At 38.7% G+C, this 27,444-nt stretch overlaps 4 protein-coding genes and 1 long non-coding RNA gene across 10 annotated transcripts in view; 1 reads left to right on the top strand and 4 right to left on the bottom strand.

Annotated features, from left to right (window-relative positions):
* Nucleotides 1-22,507, bottom strand: part of hoxb3a (homeobox B3a) — a 46,944-nt gene extending 24,437 nt beyond the window's left edge. For 4 of the 6 annotated variants that reach the window (XM_085966153.1, XM_085966148.1, XM_085966149.1 and 1 more), the window contains exon 1: nucleotides 10,497-10,657. The gene's annotated coding sequence lies outside the window, so the exon portion shown is untranslated. Of the gene's footprint in view, nucleotides 1-10,496; nucleotides 10,659-22,070 lie in introns of those variants that run through there. The other 2 variants (XM_085966151.1, XM_085966156.1) reach the window with 2 other exon arrangements.
* On the top strand, nucleotides 10,838-19,133 carry LOC147101001 (uncharacterized). The gene is made up of 2 exons (XR_015073431.1): nucleotides 10,838-10,938; nucleotides 18,440-19,133. It is a non-coding gene; the product is annotated as an uncharacterized LOC147101001 (long non-coding RNA).
* Nucleotides 11,631-14,115, bottom strand: hoxb5a (homeobox B5a). The gene is made up of 2 exons (XM_085966159.1): nucleotides 13,356-14,115; nucleotides 11,631-12,585 (listed from the first exon to the last, which is right to left on the bottom strand). Exons 1-2 carry the CDS (start codon nucleotides 13,888-13,890, stop codon nucleotides 12,335-12,337), a joined length of 786 nt encoding a protein of 261 aa, XP_085822285.1. The 5' UTR covers nucleotides 13,891-14,115; the 3' UTR covers nucleotides 11,631-12,334.
* Nucleotides 15,699-17,719, bottom strand: hoxb6a (homeobox B6a). The gene is made up of 2 exons (XM_085966158.1): nucleotides 17,272-17,719; nucleotides 15,699-16,561 (listed from the first exon to the last, which is right to left on the bottom strand). The coding sequence occupies exons 1-2, from the start codon at nucleotides 17,702-17,704 to the stop codon at nucleotides 16,302-16,304; spliced, it is 693 nt and encodes a 230-aa protein (XP_085822284.1). The 5' UTR covers nucleotides 17,705-17,719; the 3' UTR covers nucleotides 15,699-16,301.
* A 1,537-nt stretch (nucleotides 22,508-24,044) lies between the features above and the next one.
* Nucleotides 24,045-27,423, bottom strand: hoxb7a (homeobox B7a). Its single transcript, XM_085966166.1, has 2 exons — nucleotides 26,300-27,423; nucleotides 24,045-24,867 (listed from the first exon to the last, which is right to left on the bottom strand). Exons 1-2 carry the CDS (start codon nucleotides 26,697-26,699, stop codon nucleotides 24,632-24,634), a joined length of 636 nt encoding a protein of 211 aa, XP_085822292.1. The 5' UTR covers nucleotides 26,700-27,423; the 3' UTR covers nucleotides 24,045-24,631.
* Between the last annotated feature and the right edge of the window lie 21 nt (nucleotides 27,424-27,444).

The raw sequence follows: 27,444 nt of genomic DNA on the forward strand, positions 1-27,444 counted from the left end.
CATATACTTTTAATGTATTTAGACTGTAATTCCATGCACAGCAAACGACATGTGTGGGTGGGGGGGGGGGGGGTCGAAATGATTAATTTCTAAGTCATAACAAACCCTTTAAATCTGACCATTTCTAAACGGAGGAATGCGCGGGATTATCGAAAAAGGTAACAGTTACATTCCATATTTAAATGACGTAACAAATCCAGCACCAGAGTGCTGAGAGTACTTGCAACAAGACAAAAAAGGGGAAAGGATAACACGCCATTACAGGCAGCAATCTCACCCGCAGAACCAGGTAGATGCTTCGATTTTATTTATTTAGATATATCATCGATTTGTAGAAAGAAGATTCTAGACGTGAGCATATTCTTCTGTCTTCCGGGTGACTGTTGCAGCGTTTGTGTCCACTACATACTCCCCTAGATACGAATTTGTGACCACAGCTTTGTCAACACAAATTCGGATCTACAGGGTATATATAGAGGACAGACAGATACTTTGCAGCATTTTTGTAGCTCAGAGACGTTCAAAAGCATCCATGTAAATGTACACACTCTATTGAGGCAAATGTACAAAATATGTGTATTATATATGTATCTACACAACTTGAGTGAGGATCCGCTTCTCCGATCTCTTGCAGTGATTTGCTATGCAATGGATGTATCTTTATATACATCGAAATGTGAGTCATACAGTTTTGCAAATGTATAGAAAGCAAAATCAGTTAATTCTGAACAAAGTATTCTGCAAGAATCCAAACCATTCACTTCCAGGGCCAACTTCGAATCACCCTCAAGTAAACACCCATGCGTTTATATAAAACAGTGAGCAAGGAGGCCAAGTCACATGTGATACTACTTTTCCAAAAGTTTGCTTACAGCTGCAACAGAGACAAAGACATTTTCTTTATATTTAATTTATTCACGAGCAGTGGATGAGCCGCCACGCAGTGGCTGTATAAATCTTACTGTAGACATTGGGAAAACCAGGCATCCTCCCCCCGTGATAAATTCTTGTAAAAGAAAGAATGTAACTGTGGTGTACTTGGCTGATTTATATTTGTGTAGCAGGTCGCCCAAGTAGTGGGAACTAAACGGCCAACTAAAATGACTTCAGTACTTTTCACACACAGTGTGATTTTTTTCTTAAATAGAATGGCTGCCATAAATTGCCCATAAAATTCTATATTAAAAACTTTGCCAATCTAAATCCATTTACGACGGAGGAACATAAATACCAAATGGCTTCAGCACAAAACACTTTTATGAATAGGGACAATGTTGTTTAACATGCAAACTGTATCAAAGATTTCCGGTGATGGCAATAAAACATGAAAATGATGCAGAGCCTTCACTCCGCACACCCTCCGCATGTGAAAAGACTTTATGACTTAAAAAAAACTTCTCTCTTGCAGGTCTAACTTCACGATAATGTTAATCACCACCTTTACAATCTTCCAAAAAAAAACAAGAGTAATTTTATATAATGTTACTCTTATCTAATAGCCTTGGCCCTTACAGTTGTGTCTTTTAAACATGTTTTCGCTATCACTGCAGTTAAGTAGGAAATGCAGAGCCTTTTCAAATGTGTCTTTTCATAAAAGATAAACCCGGTGCTTTGTTTGACTCGCTGTAATAAAAATGTCGACATTTCGGAAGTTTGGAAGATGAATATATTTACTGTCCCCTATCTGCTCTGCATTTCAAAGGAATCTCGCTATAGATTGCTATCCTAACAGAGGATGCAAACAGCAGCGAGATGGGGGAGGCCTTTTCCCCCTCCTGTTTGTAGCCTGCCATAGGGGAAGTGAAACGCAGGCCTCAACCTTACTGTAGTAAAGGACTCACTACTGCCAAGGATAATGACTTAAACAAGTAAACATGCAAATGCTGTCAACATACTAAGCATTAAAAAACTAGCTGTATTGACATAAATATTAACATCGTTCATATGTTTAGAAACACGGTGACAATTAAATGATTGCAATTAATTTAGAATTACCAGTGTTTAAACCACATATTCTGATAATTTATTTTGCAAGGTTAAATTGTGGTATTCTGTCTTCAACACACTTATACACACATCTCTCTCCACATCGCCCCCCACCCCTCCATCCTAGATATATATGTTGGGGTTAGTTCAAGGCTAAAATGTCACCAAGTTACTCCAACATCCTAACATAGATTTCCGATTGCGTTAAATCACATACATACCCACACACACACACACACAAAAACCCTTTGTGTTTCTTCCTCTACATTCTCAAATTCTACATTACAGGACGCGTCGGTTTGGGCTTTGCAAAAAAAAATCGAACAGAGGTCCAAAATACCAACTTCAACATAAACATATTCGTTCTCCTTTGTCTGTTCTTGCACTGATAACATCTAGTTAGAGAAACGCTTTCCAACAGCCCTCTATTTTTCCCCCATTCGAAAAGCCTAGCAGCTTTTTAAGAAGTGGCCGAGCACCGGCCTGGTGAACATTTTGTTTTCTCCCTTCAGTTTTCGTATTAATCTCATACACTGACAGTCTTTGTTAAACACCAAGGCGTGCCGTGCGTCCGAGTACATTTTAATATTTGTTAGACGCTTTGACCTGAGTTTCACCCCGCTCTTGGACTCTCCCCCTCTACAAGTTCTATAGTACGGATAGGTCTCTCAGTCATATTGAATTTTGCTCAGGTCATTACGTTTGAGAAAAATAGCAAGGCAGGAGTTTACCCAAAACAGCATTAAGGCTCTGGAAATTCTCTCAAGCATAGCATGTTTTGTGATTCCATTAGCATCAAATATTTATTATAGAAGTCACAATTCTAGGACTCTATAGGCAGTTACGTACGCAGATTCCAATTTGAATAACAAAAGTAATTAATAGGTCTGTTTTCTCGTGCATGCTTAGGTTGCATTAATATAAAATGTTCTTTTTTTACAGTTACATTTTTCACATATTACTACATTGAATTAGTCAAAGAATAACATCAAGAGATAAGGCGTCAGTCGAATAAAAAGTCCCAGCACATTTCACATTTTATATGTGTGTGTATGTGTGTGTAACAGAAAATTAATTTAATTTCTTGAAAACGATTGTTTTAACACGTCAGAGGATTTTCTAATTAAAACTAACGAGTATGGCCCCTCACTCGACACAACCCCCTCCAGGCAAATGTCAGCAAATTTCTAGATGAACTTATATTCAAAGATGCTCAAATTGTATTTCATTTTCCCCTCCATTTTCTCCTGATGTACTTTCTATCTATTAACAAATTAGTGAAACAGTGTCGGTACAGTGTTAAACATGCAGGAATAAAAATAGGTTCAAATATTTTCCAATTCCACCATATTTTTAATATATAAAGTAGAAATTTCAATTTCATGCGAAGTGTATGGTGAATGTTGCTTTGAGTGAATGTTTCAGTCAAGGTTGGGGAAATGGCGTGTTTATCTGCACCTATTGAATCCATTGTTGTTAGCTCAATGTTTTCGGTGTAATTTATTGTTTAAATCATATGTTTTGTTGGACATTGCACATAATAACACATTCATCGATGGCATTAAATGATATAAACATCCCCATGCTGCTGTTTACTGTTTGTGCTGACGGTGACTTACCCGCCCCCTCAAAAGAACCTTGTAAGTTACAGAAACTGCTTTGTATTAAAATAGTGAATTTAAGGCTTTAAAATGAACAAGCATCAGAAGAGACGTTTATATGAAATAGAGAAAACTTATGAACACTCAATTTCATGAAAGAAAGCAAAAGAAGGCAAATGTGATTTCAAGTGAATATGATTTTTTTCATCCATCCAGAATATAGGTAACACGGTTTGCCACTGAATTTAAACCGATACAAAATATTTCATATGCAGAAAGTATTATTGTGTTCATTTTATATCAGAGGGGGAAAAGTAAATATATAATCCCTACATTAAAACAGTGACTACACTTCAAAAGTATTTCATTGGCTGTAATAGTGCTTTGGGACGTCCTGAGGCTATGAAAGGCGCTGTATAAAGGCAAGTTCTTTATTTCTATAATGCACAAATAAGTTATGTAAGACAGCCACATAAGCCAATCATTGCAAAATTCCCTTAAAATCGATTAGTTTAAATGTTATCCATGGTAATTTAAATGCATAACTGTGGCCTTTGTAAAAAATGTAAAAAAATGTATGCAGTAGACTTAGTGATTTCATGTTATATTATTAGAAAATGCACTTGTTTCAATGTGGAAAAAATAGAAAATAGAAAGAATAGTGACTTTAAGAGTAGGTAGCCCCGAGTTCCCCCCTCATTGTCATTAAATGTGTGTTTGGAAATACTTTTAGAAGTTTGCTACACAAATTCCTCATTCAAACATTCAAAATTTAAGAGCCTATATATTTACTTTGAACAGATTTATTGCAGAGTAACTATAGTGTAAACAGATTTAAAACGTGTTCAGTGCGCAGAACGACCCCAAACACACTGCCTCGCAGACAGATTTAAATACCTTACTTTGTTTAAATGATCGGACTAGGGCCCAAGGCTTGTAGATTTTTTGTGCAACTTTTTTTAAATGGTGCATTGGCGTGAGATAGGAAGCAGAAACACGCGTATTAATGATAATTAAAGGAGACTGACATCGAGTTAATTTGACATTTGATTTGAGATCTATGGGAAGAAGCTAGATCAAGCTTATTCTTTTTTCCTTTTGTAAAATTTGATCGAAATTCTCCGAATCTTCATGGATGGGCGCAAAGAGCTAAACTTTATCTTGGGAATCTATAAGCGGGTAACTGGGGGGGGGGGGGGGGGAGGGGGGGGGCGCGGTAAAGCAAGTACATGGGCGAAATGAAAGAACTTAATCTATTCCCTGTTTGAGAAGATGCAATATAATTCTAGGGTCTCGCGTTCCGCCCTTTAATGACTTTAATGCCTTATATGATACTTGAAATCCAGCATTTCCTCAATCAAGTGGAAAACTCTGTCTCTACTTTAATTCGGTTTCCTGGCTCTATCTTTCCCCATTTCTACCTATACATGCCAAGACTATATTTGTTTGAAAACGTCGCGAATGTGCATATGTTCCTATTTTATGTGTCATTTTCACATTAAGTTGTGTAATTTATACTTGACTCGGCTCGTCTTGTGTCCTTTTGCCCTGATATAACAACAGACATTTACTATTCATCCTTTTCCGTCACGTCACCAATTTTAAATAAAGTGCTTCTATTTCCATACAACTTGACTCTCAAATGTTTTTGAAAGGAAAGCTGATTACATCTGGCGGGAATTATTTGACTCGTTCATTTGTGTTTTCAAAGTCTCCTATAACCTATACCACAACCCCTTCCGCCGTGGATCTGGTGATTTCTATTTATTGTGCAGTGTATCCTATAAAAGAGATCAATTAATCCTCCCTGTTTTTGCACAGATCGTGGTCAGGATAGTTAGCTGCCCGCCCCCCACCTCCCCAACCTCTCTCTGTCTGTCTCTCTCTCTCCCTCTCTCCCTCGTCTTATTTTACATATTCTGTAGATTGTTGCCCATTGCTAAGCTCTACCTCCACTTCCACATCTTACCTCGGTATCATTTTCTCATCTGCGCCGATAGCCAAGATCACCCCTTTTACCATTGACATCGAACTGGGTCTATCTAAGCAGACAACAGCAAGTCACGCACGACGTAAACTTTTGACCCTCCACTTTTTGACCCCTTAGCTATAATGCTGTACTAACAAGCCCCCATGAACAGTTTCAACATCACAATCCTCAGACAGTATTGCTGTACAGTTTTGCTTTTTTCCCCACGAGGCTCGATTTTATTTTAAATTAGCGCTGCTTCACTTATAATAATACATATAATTTAGAAATCGAAAGATTTTATTGAGACACTGGAATTTCTTGAAAGTTGGGTTTGAACTCTTCAAGAATGTTTTTATTTCTTACCGGCTCTGTTTGAATGAATTTATATCATTATTCGTCAGGAAAAATATACAAACTGAAAGGGTGAGTTTTGAAAAGATAAATGACTACAGCACTTAGAAACTGCTGATAGTGCATAAGTAGAACATTTTGGGGAGATATCAAACAGACTCCTCCGACTCTGTTCTGCCAGATTAACTGCAATGGAAAGGCTGGTAAGCTTTGTGGCAGAAAGGAGACGCATAATGACTATGAACTTGGTCTGAAGCGGGCTCTGGTGGCGAATCTGACACGTTGCATGTGTAAAATAGCTTCCCAGATTCTGTTCATATTTGTTTCAAATTCTGCTTTTAAGTCCGATTTTTATCGCGGCAACATATCACAAGTTATTTGTAGCAAAAGTTTTTTGAAAGCATTGTCAGTTTGTGTATACTGTGCGCTCCGTGTGACGTTAGACTGGCAGCTATCGTGCCTTGTTTAATAAAAGCGGAGTATATTTTAATATAAAGAAGCAAGTCATCAGGACAATCCCTCAAGAGATGAAGCATTAACAAGGGTTTTAGATTATCTTTGTCATCAGATTGTGTAATATTTCGGAAGCTTAAATGTAATCCAAAATTAAATTAAACTAAATTCAATTCAATTAAATTAAATTAGGGTATTGGACTGCAAATGACGGAGAACGAATACTATACAAAACAGTTCTGGATATTTGTAATACTTTGTCAAACTAAACGAATAAGATTTTGTGTTGTGAAATGTCTCGCTCAATCGCACTGCAAATGTCAGGCATCAACCTATCTGTTTTTGTATAAGTAATGGTGGTTAACAAATCTGCACGGCCTGTGTGCCATAAAAACACTCGAGCCTTTTCTAGAGTAGTAGAATTATTATGTAGTCTGATACCAATTATATTGTGGTTTATAGTTTTTTCTTTCATTTTTCAATTTATTAAGTGAAGGAGATGTATCGAAAATAACAGTGCTCTGTAATTTAAGATCTCACCTTCTGCCCGTGTTGCATTTAATTAGACCATGATGTGTATGCTGGTCTCGCTTAGGTCGCGCGTTCTGGAACAGGGTGCCGGTTTGTGGCCTAAAGTGATCCCTGTTACTGACGGTAGAAACCGCGGGGAAGAGTTAATGATAACGTATGCTTTTATCTGTGTGTCTGCAACTAGATGTTTAATACGGCGATATAATCATCTGACACCTTTATGGCTCCGTCGCGCGTTCGTGTGACTGCCTTTTGTTCCCTTTCCCCCTAAATTACAACCTTAACCCGGTCCTCAAATCCATCCAGTGCCTATAAACGCGCCAGATGCATCCCACTTAAAAAAAAACTAAACAAAGAGAATGCATCACCTTTAGACTGTGCAGTTAACCTGATAGGGATGGTTATCGATCCTATGGAACAGATAATTCGCTTGTGATAGTAGCAGGAGCAAATACATCTGTGTTAGAAGGGGGGCAAGAAACGACACCACTTTCACTGCATCCAAATTATTAATGTTACAGTTGACTATCGATTCACGGTATAAACGCTTGTGTCTGCGTCGCTTTACAGAGAGGAAGGGAGGCCTGATAACCGTAAATAGACTGGGAATGGCTTGAATGGTTGTTTGTGTTTTATAATTAATTATGAATTATTTGCAAGGCTTTTCCGCCCTAACTGAGTTAGCTCCAATTGAAACCTAAATCAGTATTTCTTCTACAATAGGGAAAATTACAACCTACATATATATTTGGTGCTACTTGACATTCTTTTTCTTACACTTAGCTATGGGTTTCTTGGTCAGGATTGGTCTTTTTTTACTTATGTACCAATATCTATAAAGAGCCCGTAGTTTCTTGTCTCTTTTTGTAATTATGTATGCTCTATCAGTTTCTTTCTCACACTAATCATAAACTATTACACTAATGTATTTCCTGAGCATCCTGCCTTTAAATCAGATTGAAAAAGCTAAGTGAAGGGCCAAGTGTAGGAGACCATCAAGGCTGAAAAGAATAGAAGTTGGTTGGTGGTGTATGAAGCGGATCCGAAATTGATAGATTATTTTGCTTCTGAAGAAAACAATAAAAACTACAAATAACGTGTTTAGCCCAAACACAAAACCTTGAGCCATTTTCGCCGTAATGCTCTAAATCCACGTGTAAAATAGGTATTTAGAAATTCTAAAACGAATTGCATTAATTGTTGCTTTTTCCCCATTTTACTGCAGAACACTGAAGGACACGCGTTCAGTTATACCGGGCACTAGGAATAAAATGAGAAATGGAACGTAAGACCACAATGTACTTCCTCCGTCAGGGATGTGTTTTCCTGTTTACCCACTGGATTTCCTGAGCTATCAGCGCGGAGAAGCAATAAAAAAGATGACAGAAACATTTCGAAATTCTGAGAGAGAGAAAAAAACTTTTGACTCCTAACATTGATTTAAAATGCTCCCGCCCCCCCCCCTCAAACTGCAGACCGGAAACGGCACGAATTAAAAAAACTTGACAGGCGGCTTCGAGGACTTTGCCACAACACTGATTATCACAGGGTGAGAAACTTGACATTTACTGATGAGAAATGTCAAAGTATAATTTTCCTCTTATGTGTCTACATTTCTCCTTAGACTGCTTTTGTGACTGCACAAGTAATCTTTACAATGAACCTCAAAATTTGCAGACAATCACCAGATTAGCGTGACGGGAAGTCTAGTACAGTAAGGGTGATAATGCTTCCAATTTTACTCTTGATAAAAGCACACGGTGACAGTATCCAAGCACTGTAACACACAGTAAGTGCAGTGTATAAATAAAATACTAACTACATTATAGAACGCTAGTCTCTGTACTTGTTTGGGGTAATTCTTTATTGTGGGATCAAAGGACATCCGTTTGTGTTAAGAATCTCTTTAGCCTAACAACTTGATATAGCACCTATTCCCCTGTCTCTCACTTAAACTTGAAACCCCAAAGGAAAAATGTTCGTATACAATTCTGTGCAACTTTCAATTAGTCGTACTTAAGAGTCACATTTCAAAACGATGACATTTATAGAGGCTAAAAGTCTATAATTCTAAACTGACAGCAGTAAAAATTAAAGGCTGTAATTTCGAAGTAGTGATTTAGTTTCGCATTTGAATCCAGAACAGTTACAGAAAGTATGGAGCACTTCATATTTTGAAAACATTTTGCTAGTTGATCAAATACTTATTTTACAATTGGATATGGGTGGAAAAATACACCTCTATCCACTTTTACACGTGTATCTTAGACTTTAGAGTGCAGGTTAACTTTGCTGCTGTTCCCTTGCTCACCTTGAATGCATTATGAATTCACAAGATGGTTTACTTAGGCCAGAGTCAGAAAACCCAGCCTAACTCGAACCTACTGATCGAGCGTCGAAAACAAGAGTGGGAGATGCCGAAGGTGAGGGAGGCAGTATTGGGAGGGGGAGGGGGGCAGTTTAGTCAATATATTATTAAGGATCATTTTAAGATTAGACCCCACTGTAACATGGATGCTTTTAAATAAGAGTCCTATTTTTTTTGGTTAATCTTTACAAAAGTTTACGATATAGTTACTAACATATATTTGGATGTCCCTTCTTTTAAGCATTAAAAACACTGGCGATCAACTTGACTCTTAGTTTAAGAAGAAATATAATTAATATTCCTTCTGCATTCAGTTAGTGGGAGAGTTAACATTTGGAACACTGATAAACCAAGGAAGTGTTTTAAAAATAATAAAAAGATGTCCTTGACTGCACACCGCCTTCCTCAAAAGGCCGATTTCCTTTTTAAACAATATACGTAAACAGACTATATACGATTACATTAATCCACACGGGACAGTGTTGAACTGCCAGTGTTCCAACACAATGATTATTACAGGAAATTAAAAAAAACGTTAATATTTTGTAAATAAAATGAAGTTAAGGCAGAAACGAAAAGCCTGCATCTAGGGTGAACCTCGTTTTCTATCTGGATTATTAACTGGAGTAAACTTTGCATTAGGTTAACAACTAGAAGTGCGAACACGTTTGAGCAAATCCCCGCCCCCACCCTTCCCCACAGCCAAATAGTTCAAATTCATATTTAAAGGACACGGCGCTTTCGTCTTTGCTCCGAAACACAGCTTATCAAATCAAAAGCAAAATACAAAGTAAATTATTGTCATTGTGTTACAGACAGGTAACAAACGAATTCTCAACCAGGCAATGAGTTTGCAGAACGCAAGACGAGAGGTTACCAGAAAGTACAGCCCCGGAGATACTTTCAAACAAACGAGATCCGATATATATCTATATACTCTATTCCAGTTCAATGTCACCCCAATAAAACATTAGGAACATTTAAATCTACTGAAGTAAATTAATCAGACGCTAGGAAGTAGGCCCATTGATCCCGTCCACCATATCTTACGTTTCTTTACAGTTTGGGCCCACTGCACTGGGTAAGGCAGAGACCAATATATTTATAAAAGCTACAATCTCCGCAGTACTGCCAATTAAACATTTTTAAAGAGTTTTTTTTCATTTTGGCAGCTCCTGTGGGCCCTGCTGACAGAAGCAGTGCACGCCGTGGTTTATAATTGAACGTAACTTACTTTGAGCTGTACAATTCCGTCTGAGTTTAAATGCAGTCGCTAAAGATTTTGGACCCTGCAGGTCTGGTAAAGGAGGCCTGCTCGATTCCTCTGGAAGACTAGTCACATTATCCGCTTCCAGACTGCAAAGCCAGCCAGATAAAGTTCAGCGTCACTAACATTATACAGAATGTGAAATATATTGTACCTTGTCAACTCCCCACAACCATAAAACTAACTTTAACGACCCCACGTGACTTTTGAGAGCCAGTAGGGGTATCTGCCTGCGGTATGGGCGATTTTTACGATCTAACTTTGAGATAAATACCCAATTCATTTGACATCCCAATGTCATACCGACTTCTTGTATATGTAGTTTGCTATATTCACAAGGGGAGCAGGATAGAGCTAACATTTGCTGTGTGACTTATCAACTACAGATAAGCACGTGGACGTTCTTTTGGTAAGTTGAGTTTAAACTAAACTAAGGTTTACCTGTTGCACAAAATGAAGCCAGATTTACAAAAAGAGCGCGTGCAGTTTGTTGTATAGACAAACTTCTAAACAGTACATCTTGTTACTGTACAACTCTCTGGGGTCATGGCGTAGAAATCAAGTCTGAGGACCCTTTTTTTATCGAATATACTCAACAAGAGCGAATAGAAAACAATCCTGTGAAAATGCTTAAACAGAGGATGCCGAGTTCAGTTAGATCCAGAAATTCCAAAATCCAAGAAGTTAAGTAACACAAATGCCGCCTTCAAAGTATAAGAGAGATACACCCAGCGGCGCACGCAAACAGTAACAGTTAGATAACCTTTAGGATTTAAGATGAAAGGTTAACTAATAGAGCCAGGTAAAGTTACGTTCTAATAATAGTTTATAGAATTAACTACAAAATATAAAACGAGAAGCAATCATAGATGCTAATTAATAAAAAATATCATTATGTACGCTGTTAATGTGCCTTCATAAAATGCACAGTTAAGATATCAGAAAACACGTAGCAATATTCAAATGTAACATGCCTGATAATATTTATTGTACTAGATACTAACAATAGGGATTCCCCAGATACTGTAGAACCCGTATTGCACCAAGTGATAAGATGCCAGCTTATACACACTCGACATATTACACCACAGAGATCAGGGGTGGTTATGAGAAACTTTTACTTTATTTCGAATTAAGCTACAAACAGATACAAAAAGCTTGTTGGCAACATACTGTAGGAGCTAGACATAGTTGTCGTTGATTTCCACAGAAAATATGCCATTCATCACTCTGCCCATTACAGACTAGCTATAGGCAACATTATAAACTTTTTTGTATTATTTACAACCATTATAACTCACTAAATAATCGTGTACAATCATCGCTGATTTTAGAATCTATCCACATGTATTAACAATGATTAGAATTCTACATGGAATTTCGACATACGGACGTTGCTTAAAATCACGGACAGCATAAGGACAGAAACTTACAAGGTGTATATATTGTTGAAAGGTGATAGTGCAAGAGCAAAGAGTTTAGCTTTTTATCAGCGTGAGGGAGGGAAGGAAGATCAAATTGTACAACTTGTGTCAATTATAAATAAGTTATACCATTTACAATCCACAAAAAAACATGCTACTTTTCCCAGAAAGCACCAACAGTTCACTGACACAGACATATGTAAGACATCAATAAGCATTTAACAGCGAAAGGACAACACAACAGAATAAAAAGAAGAAAAAATTATTAGCAGTACCACAGAAAAGTTTAGGTCGTCTTTAATATTTAACAACACGCGGGGAAAAAGGTGCCTCGCTGTACAGTACTGATGCACGGTGTCTGTTATTTTTACATGTTGTGTGTTAGGGTTGGAAGGCGCTTGCTCCGGCCGTCATGTTCATGCTTTTCAGCTTGTTGTCCTTTTTCCATTTCATCCGTCGATTCTGGAACCAAATCTTGATCTGCCGTTCTGAGAGACACAGAGCATGGGCAATCTCTATCCTCCGCCGCCGGGTTAGATATCTGTTGAAGTGGAACTCTTTTTCCAACTCCAACGTCTGAAAACGAGTATAAGCAGTCCTGGCTCTTTTCCCGTCCGGTCCACCCACACCATCTGTTAATAAATACAGGCAGGTTTTTTTTTATCCATGCTAAATTATCTATCCCCTTTAAAAAAAGATTCATTTAAAAAAAATCAGAATTTTAGACCTTGAAAGTTGCAGTATTCCCTTCCCCGGGGCCTCTCCGGACATGTATGTCAAAATGAAAGTACATTGTCCCCAATCTGAATTGCTATTAATTATCATTTTCCTTTTCATTGTCTGACTATGTAACCTGTGTCTTGACGGCTGTGCTTCAATTATCTGCACACACACACACACTCACATACACACACACACACACCAGATACACACAGTCACACACAGACACACACACACACACACACACACACATACCTTTTTTTAAATTGTCTGAAATTGCAAACAGATCCATGGAAAATGGATCACAGCAAAGCTGACTGTCCAGGGTAACTGCACAGTGCTCTTTGTTATTATGCTGATCGTGCAATACAAGTCGCAGCTTTCTATACACTAGCATCATAGATATCATATAATATTTATAATTTATCCGCATTATATACGATTATTTTAATATTTGCTGAATTTTGTTGGTCGACTTGCGCATTATTTTTTTCATGCACGTTATAAAATTGTGGTTTACAGATTTAAATTAAATTTGCGGAAAATGTTTAGTTAAGTTTCTGTCGAGCAATAAAACACAAATTGTTCACATTTTGTGTCACCCAGGTTGCACAATAGGACGCCATGAATTACCTGACCACAGAGCAATATTTAGAGTGATAAACAGAAATTGAAAGTGTACCATGGCCAATGTGCAGTTTTCTCATCCAAGGAAATATTTGTGGCTGCTGCTCTGGTGTTGTTGCTTGTGTTGGTTCTTGCTGTGCCCTGGGATGGTTGTTGTTGTTGGCTTGAGTGCCCTCTTCGGTATCCGAGGATGCTCCGGCCTCGTCCATTTCTGTAAAATTACTTGCTGAACTAGAGGAGGTAGTCGGGTCGGATGGGGAACCCTTGGCTCCGTGACTGTCCTTGCCGGAACAAGGAAGGGGCTCTGGAGATGAGAGGGTGCAGCTCGCTGCTTGCCTGAACCTGGTTTCTGTAGCTGGAGGATAGCTTCTGGAGTTTTCTGTATTAACCACTCCAAAGTGGTTAGATGAGGCTGAACGGGTGATGCTAAGGTCCATACCATTGTAGTTGTAGCCGTAAGTGCCTGAATGCATGGTGCCTGAGTCCCTGTATGGTCCGTTCTCGGAGCTGCTCGTCCCATAATTAAGTAACTGATAATCCGGGCCATTTTGATAGCGACCGGAGAATGAGTTTACAAAGTAAGAGCTCATTTGGGTTTTTTTGGGTTGATTTGTGGTTGTTAGTCGTTATAACCCAGTCCTGCACGATTTATGATATATTAATGAATTATAGAAATGACTGTACTTCGTTCGCTTCTGTATGCGGCCAAATATGGGGGGTGCGAGTCGGAATCACGTGCTTTTGTTGACCAGTCGTAAATTCTCACTGATGACCTCAAGGGGTAATTCATGCTCTATGGTTACAAATAATGACGATCCGAGAATCGTTACGCCATGTGAATGCAAGGCTCCAAATGGTGGCCAGGTTTGCAGAGTGCGCCACCTACTGGGCTCCGCCTAAATTACACGAATTAAGGTCATTGCTTGTATATTAACATTGGTATTATTATATTAATAATAACACAACAGAAAGTTACCTTTTAAATTTACCTTCCTCAAAATCAATAAATTATAGTATTGTATTACATTTTGTTACCTATTTTATTTAACCTTTGACAATGCATTTGTTTAAAAGCGCTATAAAAAATCAAAAATGCTAAGCATAAAACGGCAATTCAATTATCTTGCAATTGAATTGGAAATCACGTTTTATAGCTGTACTTGGAGTGGAGCAATTTATTTCGTTTTTTGACCAGATACATTTAAAAACAATTAACTTGCCATCCTTGACTAGTCAGTTAAATGTACGCGTTCATTGACTTACGCTTGGTGCTGTCGATGTGAGCTATATTATTTGCTACATGTTATAGTTCCAGTGTGTTTGCGGGATTGAAGTTCGTTCTGAAATGTGGTAATATGTGCGAATAAAATATGCTATCTATTAAAGAAAAACTTTGTTCTTAAAATTACACAGATCCTTTCGAGACAAGGGGCAGACTGAATCTTAGAAAGTTATAATTTATACCTTGGGTGCACTCCTTTATGTTTCATGGGCTGTGCGCATAGCACATTTATTTTCATTACTCTGTTTTGAAGGAGTTAACTTAAGAAAATACACGTTTGAACTACTTTGTACCACCTCGACCATTCGGAGTTAATCTGCTTTATTAAAATTACCGTGTAATTATTCTGACTTAAATGCTAAATGAATAATATTAATTGACATTCCGGAGAGACGAATCCTCTCCTCGGTATTTTTATACACATAACCTCAGTATCGTTATACGATCTTTTACCGGATCGGCACAAGTCCTTCAGTAAAACTCACCTCCTAGAGGGTTCGGTGAATAATTAGCAGAGCGACTTCAGTATTTTGTGGCAAAATGTTATATTATTGTGTGGGGAAGGATTTAAATGCGAACATTCACCAGACTGAATCTGGCGGATTTTTGCGGGCATGCATAGTTATGACTAAAGGACGTTTGTACTCAACCCCCTTCTTTAAAAATGCGCCTTAACAAGACGATGTCATAAATGGGTCGTGCATTTAACAAGACGGCTACCGTGTAACAGTGAATAAAATAATTGAAACCAAGAGAGGCAGTTGTTAAAAGCTTTCTCTCTCTGTAATAAACAATCTGGCTGTGAATTTCAAAGCTTTGCAAACCTACCCACAGCCAAGTAATGTTTGTATAATCCAGTCTGATTTTTAGAAGCAGCAGTAAGCTGATTACTGGAATGAAATTTAAATAAGTTTTGAAGGGAAATCATAGAGATAAATCAATTACGAGAAATTCAATGAGGATTGTCAACTTTTGTTTTGTGATAGATTGCAACCTAGACTTGGATAAGCAATGAGTAGCGATATTGAAAATGTTAGTCTTTCTACCATCTCTCTCTCTCAGATCATCAATGGCTTTTATGGACGTTATGATTCTCCAATTGAAAAATGCACAGCATTGATTTTTTTTAGAAAAACTTTTATTATCATTCCAGATACGGATGCTTCAGTTTTTTAATTCATTACACACGCTACAAACACAATCACGTTTATTTAACCAAAAACACAAATAAAAAAATAACCTCTTGCTCAATTCTTAAGACATTTTGCTTTTATTTTCCTCGCGAAAACAATCCAAAATACAATATTTAGACCTCATTGTGTAATCTGCACACGCACGCACACACATTTCCACACACGCACGCATACATACATAAAATAAATTGTGTTCACAGTGCACAAAAAAACATACACCTTAATTAACTAGAGAGCTGAGAACAACCTCAAAGAAAATTCACAATATTGCAGCAGCTCAATTGAGATACAGAATTCATGGAATACTCCTAGTGTTTTTTAAACTATTGACACCAAGGTGAAAACAATGCCTGCCTGGCTAGACCAAAGGAATGCATAACTCCATAATAAATCTTACAACACATACAGAAATGTACAATTCCACTGGTGCGCAACAGCAAACACAATGTAAACTTTTAATATTCATTATTCATTTTTAAATAAAGAACTGCATAGCGTTCCCCTCTCATTCTATCTCTTGTGGTTTTCACTCTGTGGATTTTTCTTCTGTTTCTTCTCCGCTTAATTGCGAGGAGCTGAGCAATTTGTTCTCTTTCTTCCATTTCATGCGCCTGTTCTGAAACCAGATTTTGATCTGGCGTTCTGTGAGGCAAAGTGCGTGTGCGATCTCTATCCGGCGTCTTCTGGTCAAGTAGCGGTTAAAGTGGAACTCCTTCTCTAACTCCAGCGTTTGATACCGAGTGTAGGTTTGCCGCCCGCGCCGTCCGTTCGGATTAAAGGCTGAGGCTTCCCAGGAAAAGTAAAGGGAGTGAGAGAGAGAGAGAGGGAGAGGGAGGGAGAGAGAGGGAGAGAGGGAGAGAGAGGGAGAGAGAGGGAGAGAGAGAGGGAGAGAGAGGGGTGGGGGGGGGGGAATAAAAAAAAGTTGATTATTACACTTAATATGGAAATATACTGAAGCAGATAAATAACAAGTGAATCACATTGATTATATTGGACGTTGTATGTTAAGCTACTCAGTTTCATAATAGACTGTTTGATGAGCACTTTCGATCTGAAACACTATAAGTAATGATTCCCATTCATGTTATGGCTGCATTCTGCCCGATTAAGACTTTATAACCGGTGGGCCTGGCAGCTGTGCATTAAAATCTTTAGGAAAGAACAACTGATCTTGCCCCATAGTTAGTGCAGGCCAGACTCACATTTTATATACATAAACATATTAATCTTATCTTCCAGACGTTGAGTTTTAATGAATTATTCCGAATCTCTAAATATGCAACAACTCATATTTTAATGTGAAACCCGACACAGTGAAATGTATTAAAGTCTCCTGAAATCATTCAATGTTAAATGCTCGGCTCTAAGAAAGGGGGGTTTAAGGGATTAAGTGCTCATCTCTGCTCTTTCTCACTATGTCCAATGTAAGCATGCGTTAAAAAGTTTTTATTTTCAACAAATATGTGAAACTAAAAAGTATTAAAGTGCAAACTTACCCCCACTGGAGTTCATTCTTTGCATCCAGGGGTAGACGGGAAGCGACCTCTTCTGATCGTCCACCTCTCCATATACAATTCTGTTTTGTGCGCACTCGGATTTGCGTTGGTCGGGGTTAAAATGCGTTGGGTCTTCCAGTGAGTGGTATTTGGAGCTGGTGGAGGAGGCGCCGTAAGGAGGGTCTTTCTCCCGATAAAAACTGGGGGCACCGTAATCACAGGGTGCCCGGTTGCACCCATACGCGCCGTTGGCTTGTTGATAGTAAGAGGGTGATGAGTAGCTTTTATCCTGCATGCTTGTAGCCCCATATGTGGCCGGGTAGTGTCTTAAAGGGTCGTAACCGGAGGAATATAGCGGAATCTGCCCAAGGAAGGACTCCTGCCCACTGGCAAGAGTCACCGGGAAAGTCGAGTTCACAAAATACGAACTCATTTGTTGGCTGCGCTGTGTTATGATTTGTTATGTATTAGTCCAAGTGCCTGTGCTATTAGCAGTTAGCGAGATGGGTTTGATTCGGGATGGCCAAGTGCCAGAAAGGACAGCAGGAAATATAACCATCTGATCATCGACTGACCAATGGCAATACTGTTTGATAGGAAAATAGCACCCATGAGGGACTTATCCATGAATCAGAAACGCTAGCAGAAACCGGCACATGTGATGGGGAAAAGTCCCAAACAGAGACAGAGAGAGAGAAAAATAATCAACAGAAACACAGCATCTTTAGATTCACTCTGTACCGAAAGGGATAAAAAAGCATGACAATGCGCAAAGTTCTGCATCTATTTAACATTAGTTTACAAGCCCGTGCAAGCAGTGAAACAATCTACCCCTCAAACTGAACCAACAAGCAAAATAACACTCCATCCAGTATCCGTGCATTCAGATAATAATTCACTAAACACTTATTAACTCGATTTTATTGCTTCTTCCCTTTTCAATCGGAGGTTTCTTACCGGTCTGGCTTGCATTGTGATTGTGTAATTAAAGATGCATTCGGTCTGCTTTACATATAAAATGTTTCCATTGATATTTCCAGCTCCCCATGTTATTTACCATCAGAGTTTCGTTCGCATATTGCATTGTATATGTGTATAAATATCTCGGTGGCGTGTGTATTAAGCACTCAAGAGTCCCTGATAGTCGTTTGTTGTGCTTGTGTTGCAGTTTTCTCGCTGTGTAAGAATGCGATGCGGTTTAACTTTGAGACACACGAAAAGGGGATCAAAGTACCAACTTTTAACCTTTAATTGAAACCACAAAGCGAACGGAAGAAACTTTCCAAAGAGAAAAAGGCAACTAGACCAAAAACCCGGGAGGGATTCAGCAGCGGAATTGGACACAAACATTCGCTACGAAGAATCTACAATTTTATATTTAAAAGTTCCCGGAATAACATCTGCGAAGAGTTTTAAAAAAAAAGTTTGGTGTCAAAGACAAACGGGGAACAACACAGAAAATGGCTTAAAATTCATTAGAAACCCAACTTGTTAGACAGTGGCCGCCTTTGTAAAACAAAACAGTGTCTGCGCCCAAAAGCAGCAAGAACGGTTTTCGCTGGCAGAAGTATGGCGATATTTATATGTACTTTGTTTAGCTCAGTGAGTACACCATTTACAGACTTATTCCGTGTATTTAAACATATATGTACGAATATTACTTGAAGTCACTTACATTAAGTGCTTAATCGATGCCGGGTGATATCCAGGACTAAACACAGACTGTAAACTGATACACGCCTATATTTATAGATCGCTGCACAGTACTTCAGATAACATTCAATGTTGCTCTTCTGATCTATGTTGTGTTGTACTTTTAAACTATGCGTTATAGAAATAAAATAGTTTTGCATTGTAATATATGAATTTGGTAATGTGTATTTTATTCAAATTTCAGCTTTTCTATGTATAAATCTTTATACTTTACTCATGAAATTCACCAGATGGCTTTTATTCAAAAAATAGACATGTTGTGTCCATCTGTGTGATTAGCGAGTTTTTAAAAAATCAAACCAAGTTTTAGCCATTTTCACTTTATATGAAAATAAATATATTTTTTAATAGATATAATTATTTAACCATTTATAACTATTAAATGTTGCAAGTATCAGAGAGTTTGTGTTGGACTTTAGGACTTATTTTTAGCAGTTCCTCTGGAACGCACCACTTCCTGGTTTCAAACATCTGTTTCAAAGAATCATAAACTGATTAGTGAGCACATGGCAGAAATTAAAGAAAGGCTTCCCTCTTGGTACTGGTTCAGTTTCAGATGCGGGTAGTTTTCTTGTTCTGCAAACGTGTCTCTTTGAGCAGGGTGAGAAAGCATAGACGAAACTTTTCCTATCTGAGAGATTCCCAGTCTGGCATTACTTCTTGAAGCAGCGGTTACTGCAATCAAACCAAGTGTCTCCAACTTAAATCTTAGATTTTTACTTTCTATTCTTTTTACTTCCTTGTTCTAATTTCCAAGAAAGCTTTAAAGAGCAATGATATGAAGACTCTGCATATACATTGCAACCTTTTCAAATAACATTAGTACACTCGGAGACAACTGACTCAAATCAGTTGCTATCTGATGTTCAGTTTCTTTTGCTAAATATTCTTTCTTTTCATTTTTTAGACATTTGGTCCCCAAGTACATAGCTTTATTGTAACTTTAGGTTCATTTTGTTCTAATGGTGTCATTTGTAAAATGATTGATACCGTCTGATTTTATCGCCTCAATCCCTGTAAGCTACAAGGGTGCGTTCCAATCAATATAAGTTTTGTTTTATTTATTCATAATTATTTTTTAAAATAAGTTCAGTATAAGCAGAGTTGGAATTATAAAACCAGGTAGAACAAAAGTTGTAAGATTATAGCTATTTCCCAGCACAATTGTTCCAACGCTGAGTTTCCAAGGAATCTCATAGTTGTCATTTAAACAAATCCGGTATATAAATGTTTTCATCTGAGTTTTGATTGCTGAATCAGACATATTTTCGAATACAGCTTCGAGCCACAATTTGTTCCTTTCACCAAATATTTTAGCTTTAAGCCTTAGTTAGATATTCCCACCACCCCGACAATGTTCCCTTTTACTGGTCATCGAAGATCGCCATTTACTTTTGGTGTCAATTTCAACGTCTCTTTGTCAGGGAAAGAGCTTAAAATCCTCTTTCAATGTGTGGGAAGGTAAAATTAAAGGGGGTGTTGGAAGTTCTGTGGATCTTGTTTATTGCAATAGGTCGGGGACATCAAAGACAGAAATTCGTTTATAAGTGGTCTGGTTACGCTTTACATGGTAGGCCTTGCACATAACAGGACTGACTTGCTGCAATGCTATCTGTGCAGGGATAAACAGCAAATTCAGGCCTTGCTATCAATTTGCTGCTATTAGGAGGTAGCCAAGAATTTGCTCCCATGAGATCTGTTTGCACAGGAATTTTACAAATCGCAACTGCAGATTAACTTTGACACAAAATTCGATTTCTTCAATAACCCTGGAATTTCCTCCAAAAGGCACTTCTGTTTAATACGAATTGGCTGCTATTAAAGTAGAACGTTTGGGAGAGCCGCTAACTGACCATCACAATACATTTACATTCGTACAGACCACTGCGACAAGGTTGCGGTGTACTATATCTACCCTTTTTCAAATACTCTGAGCTTATGTTTTTCTTTGAACAGAACAGCCAACAAAATAAAATCACAAACATTAATAGTTCCATTCTAGTTAGTGCAATTGTTGCATTGAGAGAGACAGAAATGAAGGGAAAGCAAATAGGTAGCTTGCTACTGAAAAGCACATAGACCAATAATGAAAATCGCTGCGAACTTTCAGTTATATATAAATACGCATGCACACGCACACACCCAGACGATGTATAAATATACATCGTCGGTGCTCGTTTATGCAGCTCAGTTCCTTTCCATATTCTGCAGATACAATGCAGCATGTCCCTTTTGCTCCATTATTTTCCGACTTCCTCGGCCAAGTGGAACGCAAGGTGGCAGCAGAGAGCCAGAAATCCCGCCTCCCCCGCCTCCCACCCTCAGCAAAAGCCCTGGTAGATTTATATTATATCAATGCAGAGCTACTGGGCCTCTTGGTTGCTAAACATTCTAAACCACGATCATCTAAACGCCATCTTATATTATATCATGGTACTGTTATCCACTATCGGTGTAAGCTGAAACCCTAATGCTCTCCAACAGAAAAAAACCTGTCGCACATCGTGAGCGTATGAATTTGTAACTCGAGCACCGAATGCTCGACTCAGAACAAATTATTAACAATCGTGAGACACAATAGGAGGAAAAACACCACTATTACAACACAATTATAATACGTCAGTGCGTCACTCTCGGTGACACTGACGGCCCTAATTGCTGCTCCCGATAAAACTGTTCACGCAATGAGCGACCCTCGAGAAAAGATTAACAATCACCAAGCTCATTTAACATTACCATGTAACAGAACTCGTCCCCAAACACAATTATAGATTTGTCAACAAGCCACAGCTATACGGGATAACTGGCTCGCTGATTATGTAACAGACATGTGAAGCAGAAACGCAATGCCAAAAACTCACGGACTCGCAGTTAAATTGAAGAAATAATTTTTCACAGCTGCATCACATTACAGTCTCTAAACACAGGCTCATTAGAATAAAATACAATAAATATACTGTCCAACTGACATCAACAAGTCTCTAATTATTTTCTGAGGATTTATTTTGCTGAATTTCTGCACAAAAATCATTTAGTCGAATTTGGAAAACAATCAATTGTATAATATGTGCTAATATTCGCCTTACCTTTTGCAGCATCATCTGTGATTTTGTTTCGATCTGCATCCTCTCACTTTGGAACCAGCGTGATTTTTTTTTCATCGACAATATTGCCCCAAACTGATAGCCGTCGGTTAACCTGCGGCCGCAGACTGGCCGGGGTTCATGCATCTGTCATTTACACGCGAAATCGGAATTCGAGCCTCTTTGAAAAATGATATCATCCACATCACTGAGACTTGCGCCACTCCATCCATTGCTGAAATTCCCAATCGACAGACAAGTGGTAGATTACAAAAAAAGTCTTGTTTACTTTGTGTGCGCGTGTATGTCTGTGTGTGTGTGTGTGTGTCTGTGTGTGTGTGTATGTATGTGTGTGTGTGTGTTTGCACCTCCACTAGTAACTATCAAAGTTTGAAAAAAAAAACCCGATAGAAGCCCTGAGGAGGACACAGGACCGACCCAAGGTACGGTGGCCAAAAGAATACTGCAATATACTCACATGGGAAATCATAAAAAGTTCATGTTCACGGTTGCTATCCACATGACCGGCAGCGGCCAATCGAAGGACCGATCCACTCATAAAGTTCTATCACAAAGTTGTAAATTTTCATAAAACAACAAGGAATTTATTGCATTTCTTCATGACTACTAACAACAGGCCCCCTCGCCGCCATGTTTTGTGCTAAAGCAAAATGGCAAAAAGAATATTTTTTATTAAATGCTCTCTTACAAAACGTCAAGCTTTACATGGATTGTCTTTTTATTCATGCCAGATTATATCGCAGCCCAATTCTCCGTGTGTTTCCCGCATTCATCTCTTCCTTTCCGTAGAAAGAAGGGTAACTACATAAAATTAAAAAATAGCTTTTGCGAAACGCAAATATTTCTGGACTTTTTCCTCTTTCTGTGGGTCTGCGATTCGCGCAATTTGAAACATATGATGTAAAATTATGAATTTAGTTTATCATAAGTAGATAAAACGTTTCGTTTAACGAAATTTGCCTGGCTTCATTTTAAAAGCCAATTTTCACAGTTCGACTTATTATTTTCTCAAAAATAAATTTTAATCCCTATTACCCTGACATTTACTTTTGAAGGAACAACAGTGCGTCTTTAATACAATAGCAGACCGGTTTCTTTTGATCAAGTCAGAAGGATTCACTCGTCCTATATACCCAAAACTGAAAGGGGCAAGAGCGAAGGTAAGCCGACCGGAATCTCGAGCCCCTGGTTAATTGACTGAATTTACCTCCACTGTCTATAAGGCGCAATGCGCCTGAAACACCATCAGAGAACATTCAAATTATAATAATCGTCAGATTTTTTTAAAATAACAGAACTAGTTAATTATTATGTAAAAGATTACAATCGCTTGTATGTGAAAATGGTATTACCCATGTCATATATTGTTAATGTGTGTTAGAAGAATATTTACCCCTGCTTTTCGACAAAAATATTTCATTGACAGATATGTTAGATATGTAAAGTGCATTTACGCACAATGCATATATTAAATGCATCATGTAAGAGTAATTTTCCAACTATTTACTCGCTGAAATACATTGCCTTGACACCCGACGCCTAACCCAGCTACACTGTCTTCACAAAGTGTTATATCTTTATTTAGACATAGATAGCTTTACAACTCCCACGCCAAGGTTCGGGATGCTTCCAGTCCCTTTGTTGCGTGTAATTGTCGAGTTCTGCTGAATCAGGACAGCGAGCTTTAAAGAGTCGAGTGTTATACACTGGGGCGCAAAACTGGGAATTAGTCAGAACGAAAATATTCCATTAATTGGGTTAGTCTGGCAGAGGAATTGGTCTTGACTCATAAAATCAGTCTCGGCGTTTTATATTTTCGTTGAGGGATATGTTATGATTGTAATGTGTGTGAGTGTGTGTGTGTGTGTGTGAGTGTGTGTGTGTGTGTGTGTGTGTGTGTGTGTGAGTGTGTATGTGTGTGCGTGTGTGGTACAAAATATAAGCTTTGATAGCGAGGCACAATAACGAAAAAAAACCCTAATTTTATTTCACAGAACAGTTTACATCCTTCATACTAAAGCGCGAAAACTCAACTGAACAGACATAAATGGTCCATTTTTAAATATGAAAAAATGTACATAGAAGTTACACTCAACACTTCCACCAGAACACCATTTTATATATTTAACTATAACAGGGGTTTATACGGGACACACATTAATAATCTGTACACGGGTTGTGACTACACACAGCTCCTTTTCGAAACTATTTCTTACTGACAAGAAATGACATCGATACAGTAACAAATATAAAGTCACTGACATGTTATCCTTTAAATACACAAGGTAAAGCAAGGCTAATTACAGCAACAGCAAATTCACCACATCAAAAAGGCTATCGCACAGACTATATTTAACTGTACTTGTACAATATAGATTTGGGTTATTCCCTCTAATCTGTACAAAACAAACTACAAGTAAAACAGTCACAGATTTAGGTAGTATTCTGTTTCAGTGTTAAGAAATGAGGAACAAATCGCTCCATTTGTTAAAAAAGTCATTTAAGTTTATGCCTCTTTTTTAAGTTTTTAGAAGTTTATTTTTTCATTCTTCTTGTTTTTCTTCGCTTGCATCAGGTGGACTGGTGGCTTTACTCTCTTTCTTCCACTTCATCCTCCTGTTCTGAAACCAAATTTTAATTTGCCTTTCAGTCAGGCAGAGAGCGTGTGCGATCTCGATGCGTCTCCGTCTGGTGAGGTAGCGGTTGAAGTGAAACTCTTTCTCCAGCTCTAGGGTCTGATACCGGGTGTAGGTCTGACGTCCCCTCTTCCTGTCTGTAGCTGGACCATGAACAAGGTAGAGGCGGCGAAAGAGAGAGCGAAACAGAGAGAGAGAAAAAAAGAGATCACAAACAAGACAGCAAAGTCCTTTAAAAATTCAGCATTACCCTTTCCTACATTTCACTATTGCCACGAATTTTAACATTTTATCCCGAATATCCCCTTGGCAGATATAATAAATTGATGTCGGAAAGTAACTGATTACAATCAATATAAAGTTTGTATTAATGCTTTATAAAGGACGGAGGATGTCTCTGTATGTGAAAGTATTTAAACTGTTTACACAGCATTTACAGGCCTGAAACCAGTCATGTAATGAGACTCAAAAACATATTAATTTTCTATTTAGCTATTATTTTTAAAGAAGGATATTTGTGTTAGTTTAACAACTGTAATCTATTGATGGATGATCTTTGTCCTACATCCTCTCTGGATTTTGGTGAGTTAACGTTATGTAACCTGAAACTGACAGGTAGCTAGAAAATGGATACTGCGATGTGTTTCAAAGCATAACACTGTGATGCACTTTGTCTACCCGGCTATGCAGGAAAGCACCAATCTCCAAATTCAGTAAAGGGTCGTCAGCTTTGCAATTCTTCAACATACGGGAGAAAATACAACAAATGTGGAATAGGCAGAGAAACAGCCCTCTCGCCTGGCGGGCTGAAAAGAGCTGCTAAAATGGGGTAATGGTGCTCAGGGCTCCCCCCACCTCCTCTCCCTACCTTACATGCTACACAAGTACAAACTGCCGCATTGGTTTGACTGGGCCAAAGCAACGATAGACTGCGCATTGAAGTAATTCCCACTGAACTGAAATATCTTTTTAAATATTTAATGCTAGTTTTGCGCACTTTTTGTAGCCTCCATTTGTCATCTTCTTGCCATCCCTGATGTATGCCGCTACATTCACCAACCGCCCCCCCCCCCTCCCGCCCCCTCCCTTTCCAGCCGCATCCACAACACCCAATAGCGCGTTGCAACTCAGAAACACAGAGAGAAACTTTGAACCGAAGCGGAATTGCAACAGGATTTAATGGAAATAAACTGAAAAAGGTAAAAAAAAAAGAGGCCAGTTAGGTCTCAAGGGATTTTCCGGGCTCATTGCTTTTTTTCTTGGAATTAAGAGCACAGATTGGTGAAAATTTACGAGGACAAGAATAAACGTTCCTTTGAAGTGTGCAAATATATTTACCCTTTAATGCACAACTTTGCAGCCCTCTAGTTCCTATTTTATTTTAAGGTGGCTTTGAAATTTTTTCACAAGGAGCTATCATACATCAAATTCAGCGACTTGATTGTTTATGGGGGGAGCACATTGCATTTTATACCCCTGTTTCGGTGAACGTCATAAATGAACACGGCACCATAATGCAATAAAGTAATTCACGGTCCCTCTAAGAGGTTTCACCTTCTGTGACTTTTCACATACCTGAGCTCTTCATCCAAGGGTAGATCCGGAAGTTCTCGGACTGGGGGTCTGTCTCTCTTTGCTCCGACTTGCTGCAACTCTGCTTGCAGGAGTCCCCCGCGCCGCACATCATTGATGAGATGTTGTGATCGAAGGAAGAACAGTGCATGTTAAAGGAGTTGGCGTTGAGGCCGTAAGGAGACGTGTACATGGTCGGGCTCTGGTGGTGGAGGCTGTTAGCTGTGCTGTACAAAGCCGGCACAGTGGCTGCGTACGAAGCCGATCCTGAGCCGTAGCCCGGCCGCTGGGAGTTGGAGGCAAAAGCGCAAGAAGTTGGTTCGGAAAATACCCCGGTTGGAAAAACTGAAGTTCCGGCTGTATATTTCGAAAATAAAGCATTCGCATAATACAATGAACTCATAATTTGGCCGGTGATTTGTAGGCCGGGACGTTTCAGTGTCGGTTTTACGAGGTACGGTGATATATTACGGAATTAAGAGTCCAGATTTACACTAGAAGAACCCCCTTTTTCCTCCCGGTGCACGTGATATCGGCACGTGACACGGCCGACCAATGAGAGCCAGGCTACCCGCTGTTTCCTTGGATGATGGAAACATTTCTCTGAGCAAAAGCAAAATTCCTGCATCCAAGTAATAATGTGACTTAACTTTAAATACAAGGTGAATAGGACGCGACTTGGGGTTCTAGGCTGGGTGGATCGAAGCTTTAGATGGGGATTTAAAAAAATCAATCGATTGGCTTTCTGTAGCTTACATTGGGAAACGCATTTGTCAAAACAGCTTTTTTGGGACTCGGTTGCGTTCTAACAAGTTCTTAGAATCGATTTCTACCTTAATTCTTAATTCTTAATTCTCCCACATTACAACAGTGACTACACACCAAAGGTGGTTCATTGGCTGTAAAACGCTCTGAGACGTCCGGTGGTCGTGAAAGGCGCTAGAGAAATGCAAATCTTTCTTTAATATCGGTCACTGGCCAGAGGAGAGATTTCAGAATCTATTATTTTGCAAAAACTACAACATTAGTTTTCACACAAACAAACAACACCAGATATCTACCCTTTATACTCGCCACAGGTATTTCAGAGCGAAGTTGAACTTGTTCTCTCTTTTACAGGGGGGGGGGGCGTGGAGGGAGGGAGGAAT

The sequence above is a fragment of the Somniosus microcephalus genome, chromosome 24 (assembly GCF_052327205.1).
Source record: "Somniosus microcephalus isolate GS21.2 chromosome 24, FLI_Smic_1.0, whole genome shotgun sequence".
NCBI classification, from domain to species: Eukaryota; Metazoa; Chordata; class Chondrichthyes; order Squaliformes; family Somniosidae; genus Somniosus; species Somniosus microcephalus.